This window comes from Orbicella franksi, chromosome 1 (assembly GCF_964199315.1).
Source record: "Orbicella franksi chromosome 1, jaOrbFran1.1, whole genome shotgun sequence".
NCBI lineage: Eukaryota > Metazoa > Cnidaria > Anthozoa > Scleractinia > Merulinidae > Orbicella > Orbicella franksi.
This window is the reverse complement of record NC_138145.1, coordinates 26,894,531-26,913,254: the sequence shown is the minus strand read 5'-3', so window position 1 is coordinate 26,913,254 and position 18,724 is coordinate 26,894,531. Positions and strand designations below refer to the sequence as shown.

The 18,724-nt window shown below is 42.9% G+C and overlaps 2 protein-coding genes across 2 annotated transcripts; one reads left to right on the top strand and one right to left on the bottom strand.

Annotated features, from left to right (window-relative positions):
• Window positions 1–1,306: 1,306 nt before the first annotated feature.
• Window positions 1,307–2,353, bottom strand: LOC145499999 (uncharacterized). Its single transcript, XM_081479514.1, has one exon. It carries the CDS (start codon window positions 2,347–2,349, stop codon window positions 1,321–1,323), a length of 1,029 nt encoding a protein of 342 aa, XP_081335640.1. The 5' UTR covers window positions 2,350–2,353; the 3' UTR covers window positions 1,307–1,320.
• Window positions 2,354–2,864: 511 nt separating this feature from the next.
• LOC145500010 (uncharacterized) lies at window positions 2,865–4,042 on the top strand. Its single transcript, XM_081479523.1, has 2 exons — window positions 2,865–3,148; window positions 3,558–4,042. Exons 1-2 carry the CDS (start codon window positions 2,944–2,946, stop codon window positions 4,040–4,042), a joined length of 690 nt encoding a protein of 229 aa, XP_081335649.1. The 5' UTR covers window positions 2,865–2,943.
• Window positions 4,043–18,724: the final 14,682 nt, after the last annotated feature.

The window sequence follows — 18,724 nt, the reverse complement described above, 5'->3', positions numbered from 1 at the left end:
TTTTGTGGTGATCAGCGCCGCGTTGACCGCAGCAAGAAACCGGCCGCACTTCAAAGCAAGGTTGCCGGCCAGATTGGAGAGCTCTTTGTTTAAGATGTAGTCGTTTCTGAGTTCTTTTTGATAAGCGTCGATGTCTTTTATTTTAACGGACATTCCGACCGCTTTGGTTACAAGAAAAATGAAGCTGTCGATCAGGCTTTCTGTTGTCTTTGAGCCCCACGTACGTCTCGTACCTTTTGGTGAATTTCTCGACCTCTTTGTCGCTCAGGCGCTTTACCTGCTCGTGGGTTAACTGCACTCCGATGGCCTCTTTGGCTTTGCCTGTAGACACCAGCACGGCCAGCTGCTCGCGAAGAGCAGGAATGTCAGGTCCGGGGGCGGTTGGAACTATGCCACCTGCTGGACCACTCAGCGGCTCGGGCTCGGTTTGAAGTTGGTTCATAACTTCTGCTAAGGCGGCGGCCTCTTCTTCAGCCATTGTGCAACAATATATACAGCTTTCATTTTTTTATTCAAAATAACTTACCCCGTAGGGGTGGCGAAGTGAGAACACAAGATAAGAGAACTTTCGCTCTTTCAGCTTTGAAATCAGACCTTTGTACTCATCCTGATAGAGTCCGCCAGCGTAATCATCAAAAATGGCTTTCGTGGTCTTGGCCGAGGGGGTGTAAAAGATAACGATCGCCGCCACGTTCTCCCGGAAGGAAGCTGTTATGCTGGTCATCTTCTGGGTCAGCACCTAAACGCTGATGCCCATATGTCGGGCAGAAAAGGCGAGATTCACCAGCTCGCCTGTACGCCCTTTCACATCTTTGGAGGCTGCGCAGTCATCGAGTATTATGAGCGCGTTTGTGCCCTCGAAAAGCCATCTCACCATCTTCAACCACTTTTCCACGTCGTGCTACTCGCACATTATCACAGCCATTCTTGGATCATTTTCACCAATTCGGTAGTAGGTCTTGTTGTGCGCGAATGTCGGGCAGATTAGAACGATGTAGTCGAACTTGAAGCGGAAAGTGCCGTAGATCTGGTCCACCACAAACCTCGATTTGCCTGAATTCGTCGGCCCCACGATGAGAGCGTTGAAGGGCAGCTTGCTTGGGTCCATGTTCAATTCAATTCTGCACAGATTCTAGTTGTCTGTCAATAATGTTGAACTGGGAGTCGGCGATAACGAATACGTGGCAGTTCACGTCACCTGAGCCTTCGGCTTTCCTCTCGATTTCCAGCTGGACACCGTCTGTACTGTTCATAAGGCGCTTGCCACTTCCGTGCATTTCTTGGGCCGCCATGGAGCGCGTATCTATCAGAAGCCCGAAATTATGCCCGGTGTAAAACTTTGTGCTCGGTCTTATTTTTTTCCTTCACAAAGAAGCGTTCGGCCTCTTCCCACATGTCCTCGCCTTCGACGCCGTTGTTGTAAATCATGTTGGGCGAGCCGTTGATCGTGACGCTGACTTTCGTCAGATCCGGGAAGACGTATTTTTCTGAATCTCTGGCACCATCACCATACGGCTCTATGAACAGTAGCAGGATGGCTTTTAGTGACCTTTTTTGGGCGTCGACTTTGATGTTGATCCTCGTGTCGGTGTCTTTTTTGAAGATCACCACTTCAGAACGCATCACGTGGTCATAGGCGAACTCTTTGCCGCTAGAGTAAACGCTGTACACCTCGTCTGCCAGAGTCTGGTTGCGGATCATTTCGTACTCGAGCTGGATGTTGCTCATCTTGTATTTCAGCTGGGTTGTATCAGAGCCTTTGACCACATGTTCAGCAAGGGTTATTTCGAATACGAGGTCGTTGTAAAGGGCCTGGGGGTAGAAAACGCCGTTGTCAGTTACGATCTGATGGTCTAGCCTGATCCGGTATTTGCTTCCGTATACCTCTTTCAGCTTGTTTTCAGCGTCGACGCCCGAGGTTTTCTTGTCTCCCACACCTGAGCGGATCTTGCATAGATCCTCGCTCTGAATCCCTTCGAGAATCATGCCGTCTCGCTTTTCCTGCGAAAGGAAAAGGTCATCAAAGATTTTGTAGATGCCGTATCCAACCGTGTCTTGCAGGGTATTGCCTCCAAACTTCACAAGCAGCCTGTCAACGAGCGCCCGCGTGACCTTCTGGACAAGGAAGTTGTTGGCGTGCCCTCCAGAAAGGTCGATGTCAAAGACAAGCGCTAGCGAGCCCGGCACCAGAACCTCGTTCACGTTCAGCTTGGGCACTGGAACATACAGCGTATCGCCGGGTTTGGCTTCGGTGCGGGAAAATGTGATTCGCTTGACCGCGCGCTCGGCCTGCATGGCGCGTAATGTCTTTTTTGTGTACGTTGGGCGAAGGTTCTCTGGCACTGACATTGTATTAAACACCGGCGATTATTTTCTAATTTAAAAATAACAGGCTTGCAATATATCGCTATGGCGGAAGGTGAAGGAACTAGCTTTGAAAACCCTGCTTTTGACCCAGACGCTTGGGATAATGATGATGATGAAGGTAGAGATGCCAACGAAACGACTCCTTTCTTCCCAGAAAATGCATCTACGCCAAATGGTAAAGAAGAAATTCCAATGCAGACAATGCAGCACGAAAAAAGCGGGTTGCCTGAAACTTCTTATGCGGAAACCTCTTTCACCGGAGCTCAGACCCTGAGTGAACAAGCGTGGGTTGCTGCAAAAGATCTCTTCCCGGACATGAACTCAGGCGAGCTTGAGGTTTCATACAGCTCGAAGGGGAAGCTCCAAGTCAAAATGTTTGGAGCTGGCAAGAAAACCTATGACGTGTTTAACAAAAACCAGAGAACGGGAAGAGATCGGATTAATCCAAGCCTTTCGAAAGAAATAAAAAAAGCTCTCGGGGTTTCCAAATACGAGAAGGTTCAACAAACGATATACGAAAAACGGAAAGAGATCAAAGAGAAGCAATACGAAGAAAGAGAAAAAAATAAAAAATAAATGGATGAAATAAGAGAAGCCATAAAGAAGAAACAAAGCCAGATAGAAGATCTTGAAAATGCAGAGGGTTCGCAAGAGGAAATTGACAAACTGAAAAGAGAATTGAGAAGTCTTGAAACAGAACATCAAAAGGTTAGTGAAAAACATATTCAAAGGTTCGCAGAGCAACAAGCGGAGAGAGATATTCAGTTGATCGAAGATTCAGGCCCAGTTCAGACGTCGTGCTTCTGCCGTGCCGAACTAAATTGCTATTTGGTTCGACTGTAGCACGACAGGAAATCAACTCTGATTCAGACGTCGTGCCAGAGTCGAATCAAATCCAGGGTTTACTGAAGCCTCGTAACAATTCTCCTCCTAACTCCCCGAGGGAACGAAATCTCGCCAAAACACATTGACATAATTTGTGTATTTAGTTTGGCGCGACAGAAGCAAGACGTTTGAATCGCTGCCGTGCCAGAGTCGTGTAGCACGGCAGAGCTTGTCGAACTTAATTGCTTGCCGAACTTAATTCAAAAGTTTGATTCAGACGCCGTGCTTCTGCCGTGCTTTTGTCGAACTTAATTCCTGAATTTAGTTCGGCACGGCAGAAGTACGACGTCTGAACTGGGCCTCAGAAGCTGCAGATTTTGAAGAAGAAGAAGAAGAAGAAAATGCGAGTGAAGCTCTCAAAGCAATAAGAAAACGAAAAGAGGCGCTGGGCTGGCGAATCAGGCTTGAAAGAAACAAGGCTTTAGACCCTGATGCGCCGCCTGAACTAATAGAAGGGGCAAAAAACAAACTTGCGGAGCTTCAAGAAAGTTATGCAAAAATAACCGAAGAAGAAAAAGTTTTCCAAACAAAACTTGGCGTGAAAAGTGCTGCCTTGGAAAAAGAAATAAAAAATCTACAAATGGACAGAGAGGAGATGGAAAAAGATAATAAAGAAGATACGAAGATTTTGAAAGATGAAAATGCCACACCTGAAGAAAAAGAGGCCGCGCGGGGGAGAATAGAGACACGTATTGAAGAGATTAGGTCGATAACGGGTCGGCTTGAAGAAGTGGGTGGAGAGAAGCCTCTTTTGGAAAGAGTGAAAGACTTCTTCAAAAAATTGGGGTGACGGTAACAGCAATATTCCTTGCTGCCGGGACCACAATCGGAGCTGTCATCGGGGTCCTCACCAGAGGTTTGAAAGCCACCGGCAAGGCTTTAGGGAAAGACCTAAAAGATACTGGCGCGAAACTTGCTTCTATTCTGCCCGGGCTGATTGGCTCGATTGTGAGCTTTCTATTCAAAGCCGCCGGCCAAGTCGTCGGGTTTCTGGCCGAGCACACCTGGCTGCTGATTCTTGCCGTGGTTGCCTTTTTGTTCGAACAATATTTTCAGAAGTAGCGTTAACTTTACCGCCAAGCCATAAACAGCAAAGCCGATAATCCAACTACACCGATAATGACAGCTGTTTTGTTTATTTCGTGTTGCGGTGTTTTATCTGGAGCCTTGGGCTCTATTCTTTGCGCCGTTGGTTGTGCTTGTTGAGTTTCGGTCGAAGCTGATTTTTTTGATTCGGCTGTTGCGGCTTTGTGTATCGGGTTGGAAGGATGGCTGTTGGGCGGGTTAATTTTTGACGAGCCGCCTGCCATGAGTTTGAGCGCAGCGTTTTTTGTCTCCGGGTTTACCTCGTTGTTCACCCCAAGTTTCATCCCGGAGACCACCTGTTTCAGCTTGTTGTTGTAACCGATAGTGCTTTCGGTGTTGATTATCACTTGCGCGGGCATAAGCCAGGCCATGGGGGCTACAGCAAGATTGAGCCTGACCTTCGCTTGATCGACCGCGAGCTGGTACCTTTGCACGCTCTCGGTCAGGTCGGGCTGTCTGATCGCGTCTTCCATCAGCACCAGGAACTCGCTCTGGGCTTCTTTCGCCCGGCCACCAGAACCGAGAATACTACTTCTCACATTTACCTGCGCGCCCAGGATGCAGTAAACGAAAGCCTCGATTGACTGGTTGATTCTGGATAACCCCGCCTGCGTCAAACCGGCGGCTCTGTTTGGCGCGAACCAGTCCGATTGGGTATCAGAAGCGGCCCCCGGGCCCCGGCTCGATGAAATAAATCAAGTCTCCTTTAATCGCTTTCCCACCTTCATCACTGAATTTGTTCCATTCCGGGTATAGGTAGCCGGTTTTCGACGCGCCGCTCGCATAGACGTAACGCTTCCAAGCGCGTGGTTTGCCCCGTGTGTGAAGCGGAAATCGCTCAAGGGGTCTATGCCGAACTCGCTGCATAGCCTTTTGTACGAAGCAACATCATAATGATTATTGAATTGGTTGAAAGGCGGGTCTCCGGGCAAAGCGCTAATGCTCTGAATACCTCCTAGCTGATACAAAATGCGCCTGACCGTGAAATACACGTGGAATTTGTAAAAGGCTCTTTTCTGCGGGGGGAGATTTATCCCGTTGTCAAAGATTTCGCGAGAAATTCCACACCCTTGTGTCGCGCAGAAAACCGCGAAGTTGAGCTGTTGCGGCCAATATTTTATGTCAGGCCCTCCTAACCAGTGTTTTGATTCGGCTGCAGAAGTATGCCTGAGTTTGGTTTTTTGAAATATTTCTCTGAATTTTGTTGTGAAATATTGGTCAGGCGTGACGTAGATTTTGATTGTGTCGTTGAATATTTTCTTCAAGCTTGGCGCTTTACCCTCGAAAGGTACCGCAGGGATTGCCAAAGAAACTTTTGAACCAAGTGGTGACAATTGATAAGGAAAACCCCCGCTGTCCCCCAAACCAAGCGCTTGTTTCATTTCCGCACTCCAATATTTTCTGTCTGATCCGAAGACGCTTTGTAACGAGCCTTCGCTTTCTTTGAAAAACACCTCTGCGGTTGCGTTATTTTTCTCGTCGATGCTTTCTTGCGAAACGAACCGGCTTTTGTCCGCTTTTGGAAAGTGGTTTAAAAAATTTGTCCACGCCTTTTCCTTGGCGACTGCCGCTTTTTTCACAAACTCAGGATCTTTCCACGGATTCGCCATTGTATTTGAACACAATTTTGTTTGTTAAATATAAAATGGTTGTTCTCACTATTGTCACCCAAGAGAACGGAGGGACTATCTATTTTGAAAACCCGATACCGAAAGTACATTTCATGAAACTCATATCTTGTAGTTTATTCAACAGCTGGGACACTTTGAAAAAGGAAGGTTCAGCCACCTTGGGAGATAAAGACAAAGATAAAGCTTTGTCAGTTAGTAAATTACTCCCAGGGCATTATAGTTTAGAAAGAATTGCAAAAGAAATAGACGGTCTGTTCGGCAAATATAACTATAAGTTGGAAACAGCAATAAATCAACCTATTGGCCAGCTTGTAATCAGAAATTCGGGGGGTAAACCAATTGAACTTGATCGCGATTTAGCCAGTTTTCTTGGTATTGGGCGAAAGTTGAATATTATAACCCGCGTAAAAAGGCTTACATCTCCAACGACATATTTTATTCATTGTGATTTGATCGACAAAGAACGGAATCTGTTCAATGGCAAAAGGTCAGATGTCTGAGCCATGTTTGATGTGAAAGGGAAGCCTTTTGAAAATGTAAGCTACCATGGTTCTCCGCAACAGGTTTTGCGTGACTGCTCTACTGACGAGTTTATAAATAGCATCACTATTAGCGTCAAAGATGAAAATGGCAAACTCTTTGATTTCAAAGGCTTCCTGCTTCTTTTTGAATTAGAGTTAAATTAAATTTCTTTATATACAATGTCTTCAGTAAATCTGTTACCTCCAAGCGCGCCGCCTGCCGAGCCTCTCTATCCAGTACTGGCGGCGCCTTCTGAAAATTTCCGCTTGCAAAAGATTAACGAGATTGCAAACACTTTGGACCGTGAGGTCGCCCACTATCGCCTGGTTGCAAAAAAATACAAACGGGCGAGAAAATTCGTTAATTGGAGTGCTGCCGGCTCCAGCGTTCTCTCGGCAGCGTTTTCCAGCACTAGTTTTGGCTCCGCTATGTCTTTGGTTGGCCTGCCGGCAACAGTTCCTCTACGCGGCGCTGGGGGGTGTTTGGCTCTCGTTTCTTCGGGGCTGATAATCGCCAGCAAAAAACTTGATTCGAAAATAAAAAAACATCAAGAGATTACCACGCTCGCCGTTGCCAAGCGGGATACAATCAACAGATTGCTCTCCAAAGCTTTGAATAACAGCGAAGTGTCTTCCCACGAGTTTGACACCATCCTTTCCGAGTTTCAACAGTATAACGCACTCAAGGAACAAGTCCGAGCAAAGATGCTTCGCCAACCGTCAAAGGGAAAGCTTACTGAGGCCGATTTTAAGAAACTGGAGAAAGACATCCGCGGCAGACTTGAAGCTGAACTTATAAAAAAAATAACAGACCCCCCAGCTTCGAACTGACTTTTAGAAACAGACGGTTTTATTTTCGTATTATAAAAACATGCTAGTCTGCTTCCACTTGGTTGCGTTTCTTGTGCATGAATATTTCACGATGGAGTTGCAAAAAAATGCTCGCGATATTACGCGCCAGGTCGTTGCTGTTATGCTTGAGGTGGATTCCTTTGATGACGATGAGGTCTTGTACTAGGAAAACCCTTTTTTCGCTAACGCTCCCCACCAAAAAGAAACCACTCATGCCAATTATAACCATCCCAGGAGCATACTTTTAAAAAATTCTAGTACTCAGGGTTGGCTTCAATGAGAGGTATTAACTCCATCAGCCGGCTTAGCGATGTTTTATGAACAGTTCCCTCCCTTTCGAAACAGGGGGAACACCAACCCTCGAAATAGCAGTCCGGATATTCAAGGCATATTATCGTTGGTGCAATCTGCTGCATGTATTGGTAGAAAGGTAGTTTTGAAATATTCTCGTTTACCTTGTCCCAGCCTATTTCCTTTTTTTTCTTCTTTTTATTGCGAGATACTCTTTGTAAATTATCTCACGAAGCTCTGGAGGGAGGTTTTGGATAGCCTCGGAAAGTTGGCAGTTGCTTGATTGTTCGGCAGCCATGTCGACGTATATACTATGCAGATACTTGTTCAATAGGAAAAATTTCTGTGACACTTTTTATTAAACGCGATCGCATTACGCCGATGCTTCGGAATCGGAACAATACCCTGCTGACCCTGCATATCCTTTCCGCGCTTTGTTTTCTTTCTTTCATTTTGTGAAACACACACTACTGGTTCTGTGACAGATGTGTAAACAGAACACACATACATAGAGACTACTGGTTCTGTGCACAGCATGAGTAAGCAGGACTGTTTTCAGCTGCTAAAACTACTCCCACCGTTAAAACCCGCGCGATAAAGCAAAGCGATTGAGCGCGGGTTTTAACGGTGGCAGTAGTTTTAGCAGCTGAAAACAGTCCTGCTTACACATCTGTCACAGAACCAGTAGTCTCTATGTGTGTAGCTGGCTGGAACGCGCTACGCTCGCGTTGTATCATGGCCGCAAAACAAATAGGAAACGCTTTGCATTTAACAGTATTAGTACTAATTGTTTTCTAGGTGAAACTCTCATTGGCTGTGAAGAGACTCTAATGACAACTGAAAAGGATAATGAAATGACGAAAGATGAGAAAGGACAGCTGGTAATATAATAAAAACTATGCAAATGTTGACAACCGCAATAAGTGAGTTAGGTTAAACTGATGTGTTAAATAATAATGTGGTATTTGACAAATTATACACAAATAAATTTATTTCAGTTTTATCCAGTACGATTGGCTTAAATCCATCTTGGCTTAAGTCGCCAGGCAAAGTTTTCAATCCAGTTCTTAAGATGGCGACTCTTCGTGCCAATAGAGGAGATTAAATCCCACATAGGCTTTACTGCAACTAAGCGGAAAATGCTACACGCGCGTCGCGTGGATCTTTTCGTGGAGGATGAAAATGCGTGGAAAGTCGCTTGCACTGTCCACGTGGGCAAACTCTACATCACAAGATTGAGAAGTATTAGCAAGGAAAGATTTCAGTTGTCGTCTTTTTAAAAGGGAGTCTAAAGATAGGGTTAGGGTTAAAGTTACCAAATTACCATACTGACCGAGCATTGGCAAATGATAAATCGAGCACGAATTGTTTAGAAGGTCACTTAGAGAAAGACTGCAGATTTAACCTAATCTGTATAATACAGAATCTTTGGGGAGGCGATGTGACCTGATGCTTAGAAAGCTGGATTTGGGACCGAGAAGTCCATGCTACTACAAATGCTACAAGAGTTTGCTCAACATTACTAACATGACAGGAAAGTTCAGAACATGACTATTCAAGTAATGGATACGATGTTACTGTACTAAAACATTGAATAGCGGAGTGTGTAAAACAATGCAGTTCTTTCTACCAATTAGGAATAAAACCAAAATCAATGAATTGGCTCATGCGCATTCTCTTGCACTGAAACCGGTTCACACTTTTACCGTACCCACATTGGCAATTAGCCAATCAGAAGCATTATCTATACAGTGCTGATTTCCTGCGATATCTAGTGACGGACGTGATTTGGCCAGCATTTTGGCCAAATTTGGGTACGGTTAGATTACAGGGAGCAAACAATCTATTTGAGGAGGACAGAAAGCCAAATAAATTTTTGCAAAACGCGAAGGGCTAGCTACGAGTTTGGCGCTAGTATTTTGCAGGACATGTGGGTAGCGCTCTTACGCTGCAACATCGCGTGAAAAAAGATAACAGGGGACAACGGAATTCACTTTAATGGTATCAAATAATGACATAATTGGTTTGAAACAATCTGAGTCGTTTGCTTTCTGAAGTAATCTCTCTCTCCCTTCCCAAGGTGATATTTCTTGCTACTTAGAAACAAGATGCGCGCGCGACGGTTCCTAAAAAGCGCGCACTCTGTAAACAAAGAACAATTCAATGTTTACGTCACTTGCAAAGAGTATAAAACGTTACGCTTTGCAGAAAAATAAATCATACGTCTTACAACCATAAGAAAGTTCTGAGAAGAGTAGATTGTGTTGCTGCTAAAATGAACATGGCATCACTGTGTTATCTATCTGACGAAAAGGAAAGCACTCTTGAGAGATTACGGAGAGAATTTTACGAATTCGAGAAACTTGTTGACAAGTACTTTGATGACTTAGACAATGTTGAAGAAATGTGCGAGGAAGCGCAAGCGAATATGGAAAGATTCCAGTTGAAAGCTGAAGCGAAAAAGGAGATAGTGAGACAAGATGCAAAAATGCAAGCTCAGCTGTGCTCAGCTGTTAAAGAGATGTAGGAAAAAGCGGAGGGAATGAAAGGAAAAGATAATACAAAACATGCACAAGAAGAAAAAAATACATGAGGCCCGTTTCTCGAAAGCCCCGGAAACTTTTCGGGCCCGGAAAGCCATAGCAAAATCTCGAACCTTACGATTACAGAGTTGTTTTATTCACATATTCTTAATATGAACAGAGGTTCCCTTCATACAAGAAGTTTCAGGCGTATACACTTCTCCGTTTTTAGATACAGATGGACTAAAAATGGCTTTACGGGCCCGAAAAGTTTCCGGGGCTTTCGAGAAACGGGCCCCTGGTGTGACACTAAACGCTTTAAGATATACAAAAACTGCTCGAGTGTGCCCCTGATTCTTGACAGTGTAGCCGCTTACGCGCTATTCAAAGTTGCAAAACCAGTCTTTTTCTGAAGGCCTATTGCCTTTAAAGAAAGTTTCAATTTTAACCCACAAAGCAGTGAGAGAAGCTGTGAAGCGGGAACAATTGAAATTATGACTATAAAGTCATATTCACTACTCCAGTACATGAATTAAAAGCAATGAAGCGACATGTACAATAATCTCTTGGCACAGACAAGTGAGTATATTTTTGTTTCCAAGGGTAAGAGATTCAGAACCTGTACCAATACGCCCTTCTCCTATTGGTCGCTCATTCCTTAGCATAAAAAATATGGGAACTAAATTACTAGGATGGTAATGGCTTCATAAAGGTTTCGTCTTTTTTTGAATAAGGAATCCCGCAGTCATGAATTTTACTTACGAATGAGCATATATTTTACTTTTATTCTCCTCCCCCCGCCCCTGTCCCCCCAAAAAGGAATAATAGTAAATAAATAAATAAATGAAAAACTGAAAAACGGCACGCATGCCACGCATGATTTCTTCTGATAACAGGTCTACACCCCTTCGCCTAATGCAACTATTAAGTTCCCCTGAGCCCCGCCTACCAAAAAAGCGTTGAGCAAACTTAACCCACAGATTGTCATTGGAATTTTACGTGCGGTGAGGTATTGGTCTGAAATACTTGAAGACAACCAAAAATTTATTGTTAGTTTGAGTTATTCACTCCCTCCGCAGAGACTCAAAACCAAGGAGGGTTTTTCGTGACGGGATAATCAGCAGACCGATGTGAGTGCAGACGTAAAATAACGTGGATAGGATTTGATGCGACTTTGTGCCTGCACAACGGATTTCTATTACGAACGCCCGAACCTCTGGGCAGGAGACAAGAGTTAATTAGCATAAAAACCAACAAACTTTCACTGTGAAATCCCATGCGGCTTTTGATAACGTTAAAGGCTGGTTTTTACTAGCACATCAGCACAAGCATAAGGCGACGTACGCAGACGCCGTAAAATGTTGGTAATTAGCGCCCTTTGTCAGAAAAAAATCCTGACAAAAGGCACAACTTAGCAGCACTCCACTGTGTCTGAGTTGTGCTTATGTTTATGCGCTCGTGAAAACCAATCAAATACGATCTTTTCGGTTAGGAATGTGCCGTGAACGGTTGTTGCCGAGCTTAAATTAGTTATTCAGATTGTGCGTGTCAAGGAAAGAAGACTTCGACCATTTTTTGAAGCCTAAAATGTGAAACCATTTACCTGCCATATTTGACAGCTGTAGCTTTAAATCATCTGGAACCGTAGGTAATAATGTCGTCCCGAACTTTAAAATGGTAAGACAGTATTTTATTTTAGTCAATTAGTTATTCGGAAAGTTGAACAGTCATTAATACATCTGCGTTTCACTTAATCTAAGTAAGTTCTTTTTGTTCTTTTCATTTTAGAAGATAGCTACCGAAGAAAGTAATCGAAACCAAGTCAACACAAACATAACGTTGCAAATAAATTTCGTGAGTTAATCTTTGCGGCGAAATGTGAACGTTACTATTTAAACACTCGATGCTTATATTATTACAGGTTGGTTTGACTGTGCATTTGGTTTCTTGTTTGTTTATTTTTCTGGTAATTTGAATACTTGTTGCATGATTCTGACGCCTGCTCATATTAAATTTTGGAAAAAAAAACTTACAATTTTATATTTTGAGCGCAAGGAAAACGTGTTCAGAGTTACCAAATTAGAATAACTGCTCTCAAATCGAAATCTCCTTTACAACACTTAGAGATGGGTGTGTATAATTGTATTTGAAATGTCTGGGTAAAACAACCTAACAAATTGGAGTGATTTTGGCAACTGAACAGGCTTCCCTTTACTGCCATATATATTTATACATTTAATAATGATTTCTGCTCATGTTTGACGGATTTTGTGAAAGAGATTGTTTGCGTAACTCGGTACGAAGCTATGTAGATATATACCAATACTTTATTATTCAGGAAAAATTGACTTTGTGTTTTTATGCTTCCGTTCTGCTTAGCTTGGTTCCTGCCAGCCTCTTCAGTCCAATGTCCTGAGTTCCCAGTCCATTCCAGTAGAAGCATATGATCGCCCAATGTTCTTAGCGTGGCCTTGGCAACGAAATACACAACTTCCTCATGGTAGCGGTTAGTGTGGTTCTCTCTGGGTATGGTGGGGTGGGTAAATAGCGTAAGCTCTGGATGAACCTTACACTCGGCAAACGTTCGGTTTAAGTTCCTATTCGGCTATACGACTGTTCCGGTGTAACTTAATCTAGGTATTTTATTTAAAGTTGGGCGGTTGAGTTTCGGCCTCCCATTTTCTTGTTCTGGGTTTCCAATTTGGCCTTGGAATCGTCTATTCGGTCAATTATTCGGCATTAGCTTTATGTTCGGCTTTGGTTCGGCACATTTCGGCGTCTGCGCAATCTCCCGGTTAGTCTTTTCTGAGAAAACGTTTCTTCTTTCAGTTCCTTTTAATGGCAGCCCTGTCGCTGTTATTAACAGGAACTTTTCCCTTGAATGGCAGCAACTGTCGTTGCCATTAACAGGGCATTTTTTCGGCCAAGGTTCATGCAGACGTACAATTAATCTCATTTATTATAAAAGTTAGGAAACTAGAAGCTGAACGCAAAACACAGGAATGAAGACTGTTTTCTCTTGTAACATTAAGCGTTCAGTTTTCTCATTACAGGTAGCTTATTAGTGTAGGTACGCACGTGCCAGTGTAGTTTAATGTAGTTGGGCGTCGGGAACAAAACACACACCTTTGTCAGGATGGCTTACAAGTTTTAGTGTAGACAGGCAGCATCCAAAATCAATGTACTGGACTACAAGATGCAGCCGACGATAGGATCGTTATCTATCTGAACTGCAAAGAAACAGATAGCTTAGACCAGGAGCTAGTTTCCTGGGAAGCTTATCTCGCGTGGACGCGGTGTTAACGACCAGGCATAATGCCTCTTTGCTAGCGTTACGTAGTATGGACGAGTCTCCTCAAGGAATCCGCCAGCATTGCACCGCAGGCGCAGGAAGCTTAGATCGTCTACAAATTGTAGGCGTTGGTAAACTTCACATCCGGCGGAGCAACTGGCGCTTCACTTGGAACCTGGATCGACGCAACCTAATTGGATAACAGTTGTGAAGACCTCTTGAGACCTCTTAAGCTATATCTTAATTAAGGCCTTGTGAAGGAGGAACCAAGATTTCAGGAAGTAGCAAGATAGTAACTAGATAGCGTAAACTAGTTAGGTAAGCACAGCTTCGAAAAACCACGACAAGGACAAGCAGAGCAATAATTTAAACTGCCAATGGACACATAGGAATTGAAGAAAATATGATATAGTGAAACGCCATTCCTTTACATCAAGCCCGAATTTCGGTGAAAGGCAAGATAGTTTAGATAGCATCTATGCTACTAATCATAGAACTAGTATATACCACACAGTGGAATATTGCCGGCTAAATTACGAATGCTTACATTAAAAAGTCAACAGGTAGATGACCCGTAGATCGATAAACAGAAACCCGTTGGACGCTTTTCAGGCAATTTGGAATTGTACTTATTTCACTGTCTTGGTATATGCTTCAACAGTTATTCACTTTTAGGTCGGTGAGTAATTGTTAATTTATGAACTAATGGTAAAATAATATTAAAATCACATTTATAAAATGAGAACCTAAATGTTGTTGTTGTTGTCTTTGCCACGCGAATGACTCGTGGGTAGCGCGCGCGGATACGATAAATGTTGCAAAACGTCGGAATGTAACGCGCAGTCTTGACCACAATGTCTGTTTCCATTGAAGCTCAAGCCTTGATTGTTTATTTCCCAAAAATAACTACCAAATTTACGAATGATGCGAAACAGACAATGCGGTCTGTAGTTCTCGTTGTATCCCAACGTTATACAGCATAGCCTCGCTTCGGCTCGGTAAACGTATCGATTCGTATCATTTCGGTTTACTTCGATCGGTGATCGGCTTTCGGCACAAACCGAGAATCATCGACCAAGGTCTGGTATCGCGTTTTTCTCGATAGCAGGTCAATTTGAACCCCTGATGAATGTCCAAGTGACCCTGCGTGTTCCACGAGCAGTGTCGAGTCTTATGAACACAGGAACATTCTTGGTTTCTCTGGACACTTTTTTAAAATAGGAGCGCTCCCCCTCATGGATTAATTTAGGTCCTGTGGAATAATGTAAGCTGATTATAAGCTCAGTAGAAACTAACTTTGTGTCAACTTATGATAAATCCATGATACGCTTGTGAGACATGTGTTCACCATATATCATATATACATTTCTGGTTTAATTAAGAATAGCTTAGGGAAAATATTCATGTGGAAAGCTTGTGCTAAATATTTTGGAACTCATTTTCGGGAGTAAGCAAGGCTTGTACTAAAGATTTTGTTGTCTGTTGAATTGGAGCTCATTTTCGGGAGCAAGGAAGGCCTGTACTAAAGACTGATTTTGTTGTCTGTTGGAGCTCATTTTTGGGAGCAAGCAAGGCTTGTACTTAAGACTGATTTTGTTGTCTGTTGGAGCTCGTTTTCGGAAGCAAGCAAGGCTTTTACTAAAGACAGAGTTTGTTGTCTGCTGGATCTCGTTTACGAGAGCAGAAAAAATTCACTGGTATAACCTTTGAAATAAAAATTACCTTTGGGTAAAAAGTGTCTCGTCATTATTTTGTGTTTATGTTTTGTCTTAGTAAATATAACTAGCTCATTTTCTTTTTGTTTCAGACAACCGTATCGCAAATCTATTTTAGACTTACCCCTAGCTCACTGTTTGTTCAGAAAATTCTCTTCGCATTTATTTGATATCCTACGTTATGCAAGTAATTCTATCCATCCATCGTGTGAGGGTGGGAAGGGATTATTTCATGGAAGCACATTTTTAGCTGTCTACTTTCGAAGACTTGTTAGTTTTAATTGTACCCGTGAAACTATTCAAAAGGACTAGTTTTTCATATGTAAATGGCACCTACCAAAATGCGCAGGGGAAAAAGCGCGGCATGTGCCACGCACAATGTCTGACTGCAAACAAAGCAAAGAAATTCGTCCATTTTCGGGGACAGAGGGTGTTTCTATTCTATCCATTAGGAGCGTAAGCCGTAAGTGTATTGTAAGCACTCAATATCTGTGTGTATGTAAATCGTGTTGCTCTCAGCTTGTGGAATAAACTTGGCGTATAAAAGCTTGAATACTGTAAATGCTTAAGTGAAACTCTAACGCTTTATAATTTAAGGCACGGTTGTACAGAAACAGATGAAAATTTCTCGTTCACTTTAATTTTCCGGCCATCGTCTCTATGTTCTGCGCAGATTCCTTGAGCTCCGTCTTTCAATATCGCCCTTCGTATAAGCCATGGCGGTGAGAACTGTAAAATATTTAAAGGTTTCAGGAATTTTGTACCGTGCGTCCATTTTCGGGGATGTAGAATGTATGTTCAGTGAGTCTCGTGAACATACTCAGAACGTGATATTTTATAGACAACTTCTTTGACAACGTATGACAAAAAAGAAAGTCGTCCATTTTCGGGACTTTCTATCTTGAACCATTTAGTCAACTTTTTGCCGGCAGCAGCTGTAAAATGCCTTTAGTAACCTTGTTTTTCGGCGTAAAGAGAGTTTGACACCTGCGTTTTTCCATTTGCGTTGGTTTAGCCGAACACGAGTCAGATGGACCATGTAGAAGTTCAACACCAGAAGTCGATTTGCGCAGAGTGGAGTGTATTTAAAGTTATTCACGTCGTCATCTAAAATCTGCGGTGGGTTACTAAATTCCGTTGTCATATATGTTTAAACAACGGTTAACTGACAATAGCTCCCAGTCACACTTTCTTATTTTGTTTTCAGTACAAGTGTGATATCTGCATTAAATGTGTATGCATCCAACCAGCTGGCCTTTCTTTCAACCGCGTGCAGCATCTTATACCAAAGGTATGAACTGCTCTGTAGCCGGTTTAGTTAACCCTTAAGCTTATCTCAACATTTTCTAAGCTTCGACTCTTTTGTAATTAAAAACGATGCTCTGATAAAATTATCAAAAACAAGAGAAGTTATGCCTTAAAATGGTCACAGCTACTCAAAATGATACAAAACCTCTAGACAAGTGAAAGAGAGTGGCTAGAGTTTTGACTGAAATAACTGACCTTGTTGTCGAGTCTTTTACAGGTTTCGTTGAAGGCGCCTCAATGAAGCCAGGTAGGAGAACACAAGGCCATAGAGAGCTATAAAGGATGGTTCTTCCAGACTCTGGTGCTTGATTACTACAGGGAGAGGTTCCATTCCCACCGCACTCTCGAGTCATCTGCTTTTCTTCCTTTTGAAGAGTACCTTAGAGGTGGGAGTGCGGGATCATTTTCCCGAACTGCGGTTGATAGCACATCCTAAGATAAATAAAGAGTAGGGTTAAAAAATGCTGGGACCCCCTTATAAAAAGGACTGGGTTGCTCGCCGGACATTTTGAAAAGAACCCCTAAGAGCTACTACAACTCAGTTTTGTGGGTCTGGCTTGAAATGTTTTCACCCCTATTAAAGAGATACCAATAGCCCTTTTCACGGTTACCTTTGCTCATTTGCATTACAATAAAATCTAGCGTGTATGTGAGGCAATTTTGGGCTGTTTTGTAGTTTTAGCCCGAAATTGCCTCGCATCCACCTTGGATTACATTGTAATGCAAATGAGAAAAATTAACCGTGAAACGGGGCTATTCCCAAGCAACACATTAACTGACACTGACGTTTTTTGTCTCAATACCACGAAAGCTTCTGCTGTGGAACCTTTGGAGGCAGAGCACCCTAACAGGTACCAAATCCGCCACCAATTTCTCAAAACTAATCTCAAAAGAAATGTGTAGGAAAGACTAAGGAGAATTTTGGAGTGTTTCACACGTGTCCGGGAACAGAAAAAGGGAATAGTTTGATCGATTTGAATTTATATTTTTAATGATCTAAAGACAGTTACATCCATTGCAGATCAGTAGTCATTGATGAGGAGTTTCAGAGACTGGTTTGCAGTCATGCATTTTTCGAATGCTGTTTTCCGTTTGATGTAACTAAGTATCTGAGACTACTAATACATTCATAAAGATTTCACATCCTAGGTTTCTCCAAGCTGACCAAGAATCAGCTTAAACAGTCTGTTACCGGCACGAAGAGACGTCCCGCCCATGTAATGCATAGAGAACAGTCGAGGATTAGCCAGTTACCCTTCTTGTCCTTCAAGCCTCCTGACCTCATGACGCCAACAACATTGGAAAAGCAGTTTCCAGTCTGAGAGAACCTTGTACCAGTCTATTTCAACAGCAGATCCAGCCTTACGACCTCTTTACACAAGCACCCTTCGTGCTTGGTTGAATATCAGTTTCGCCTTGTACTCAGAAGAAAACCATCCTCGCAAAAACTATCCTTTGACATGTTGTTTTACACAGATGCCAGACTTAAGAGGGTGAATCTCTCAATAGAGGGACGCCAGCTAAAATAAACACTGGTTAAAGTTTATTTTGATCGCAGTTCTTTTAACCGCACTTAGAGGTACTAGGGGCTTTGAAGGGTGTTCTTGTAGCTTTTAGAAAGTTTAGAAGAACACTCTTTGATCAGTCTAGGCCAAGTAAGAATATTAAGTAAAATATTATGGGATACTATTGATTCATAACCTGATGGTTTCGTTAATGTATGAAAATAATTTTAAGCCCGCGTTTTGCGTTATTGAGTTCTTAAGCGGTATTTCTTTGCATGCAAGCAAACAAACGGGCAACATCAACCAAAACAACTTTACTGTCGTTCTACATTTCCGCCTTAGGTTTCGTGGATTTTTTTCTTTCCCTCCCCGAATGTACGGCATATACTAACTTTTATGTGCTGGATATTTCTGTCTAAGCCCTGCGTCTACATTCTCCGATTTGAGTAATTGGGTAATGCACTCTTTATTTTATTTTTCAGCCCGGTAGGTTAACAACCACATTCCAACAACATCCCAATCCAGTCTACATGTATCTCAAGGTGGGTTAGCAATGACGCGGTGTAGAAGTCAACCTTTGACGCTGGGCTACATACAGTACTTCCTATGAAGCGTAAGAGTCATTTGCGCGACTTAAAACAGGCGGAAAGTCTTCTTCGCAATGAGCTTCTAATATGCTGCATCTTGAGTCAGACAGTCAAAAGCCTTCTTAGAACTTAGAAGAACATCAATACAATGTTGTCTTTTGT

What these genes read in the sequence shown, in the direction of transcription:
- LOC145499999 (XM_081479514.1), bottom strand. Translation starts at nt 2,349, where the DNA reads ATGTCAGTGCCAGAGAACCTTCGCCCAACGTACACAAAAAAGACATTA.
- LOC145500010 (XM_081479523.1), top strand. Translation starts at nt 2,944, where the DNA reads ATGGATGAAATAAGAGAAGCCATAAAGAAGAAACAAAGCCAGATAGAA. An exon ending in TCAGTTGATCGAAGATTCAG is followed by an intron (nt 3,149 to 3,557) that starts GCCCAGTTCAGA and finishes ACTGGGCCTCAG; the next exon opens with AAGCTGCAGATTTTGAAGAA.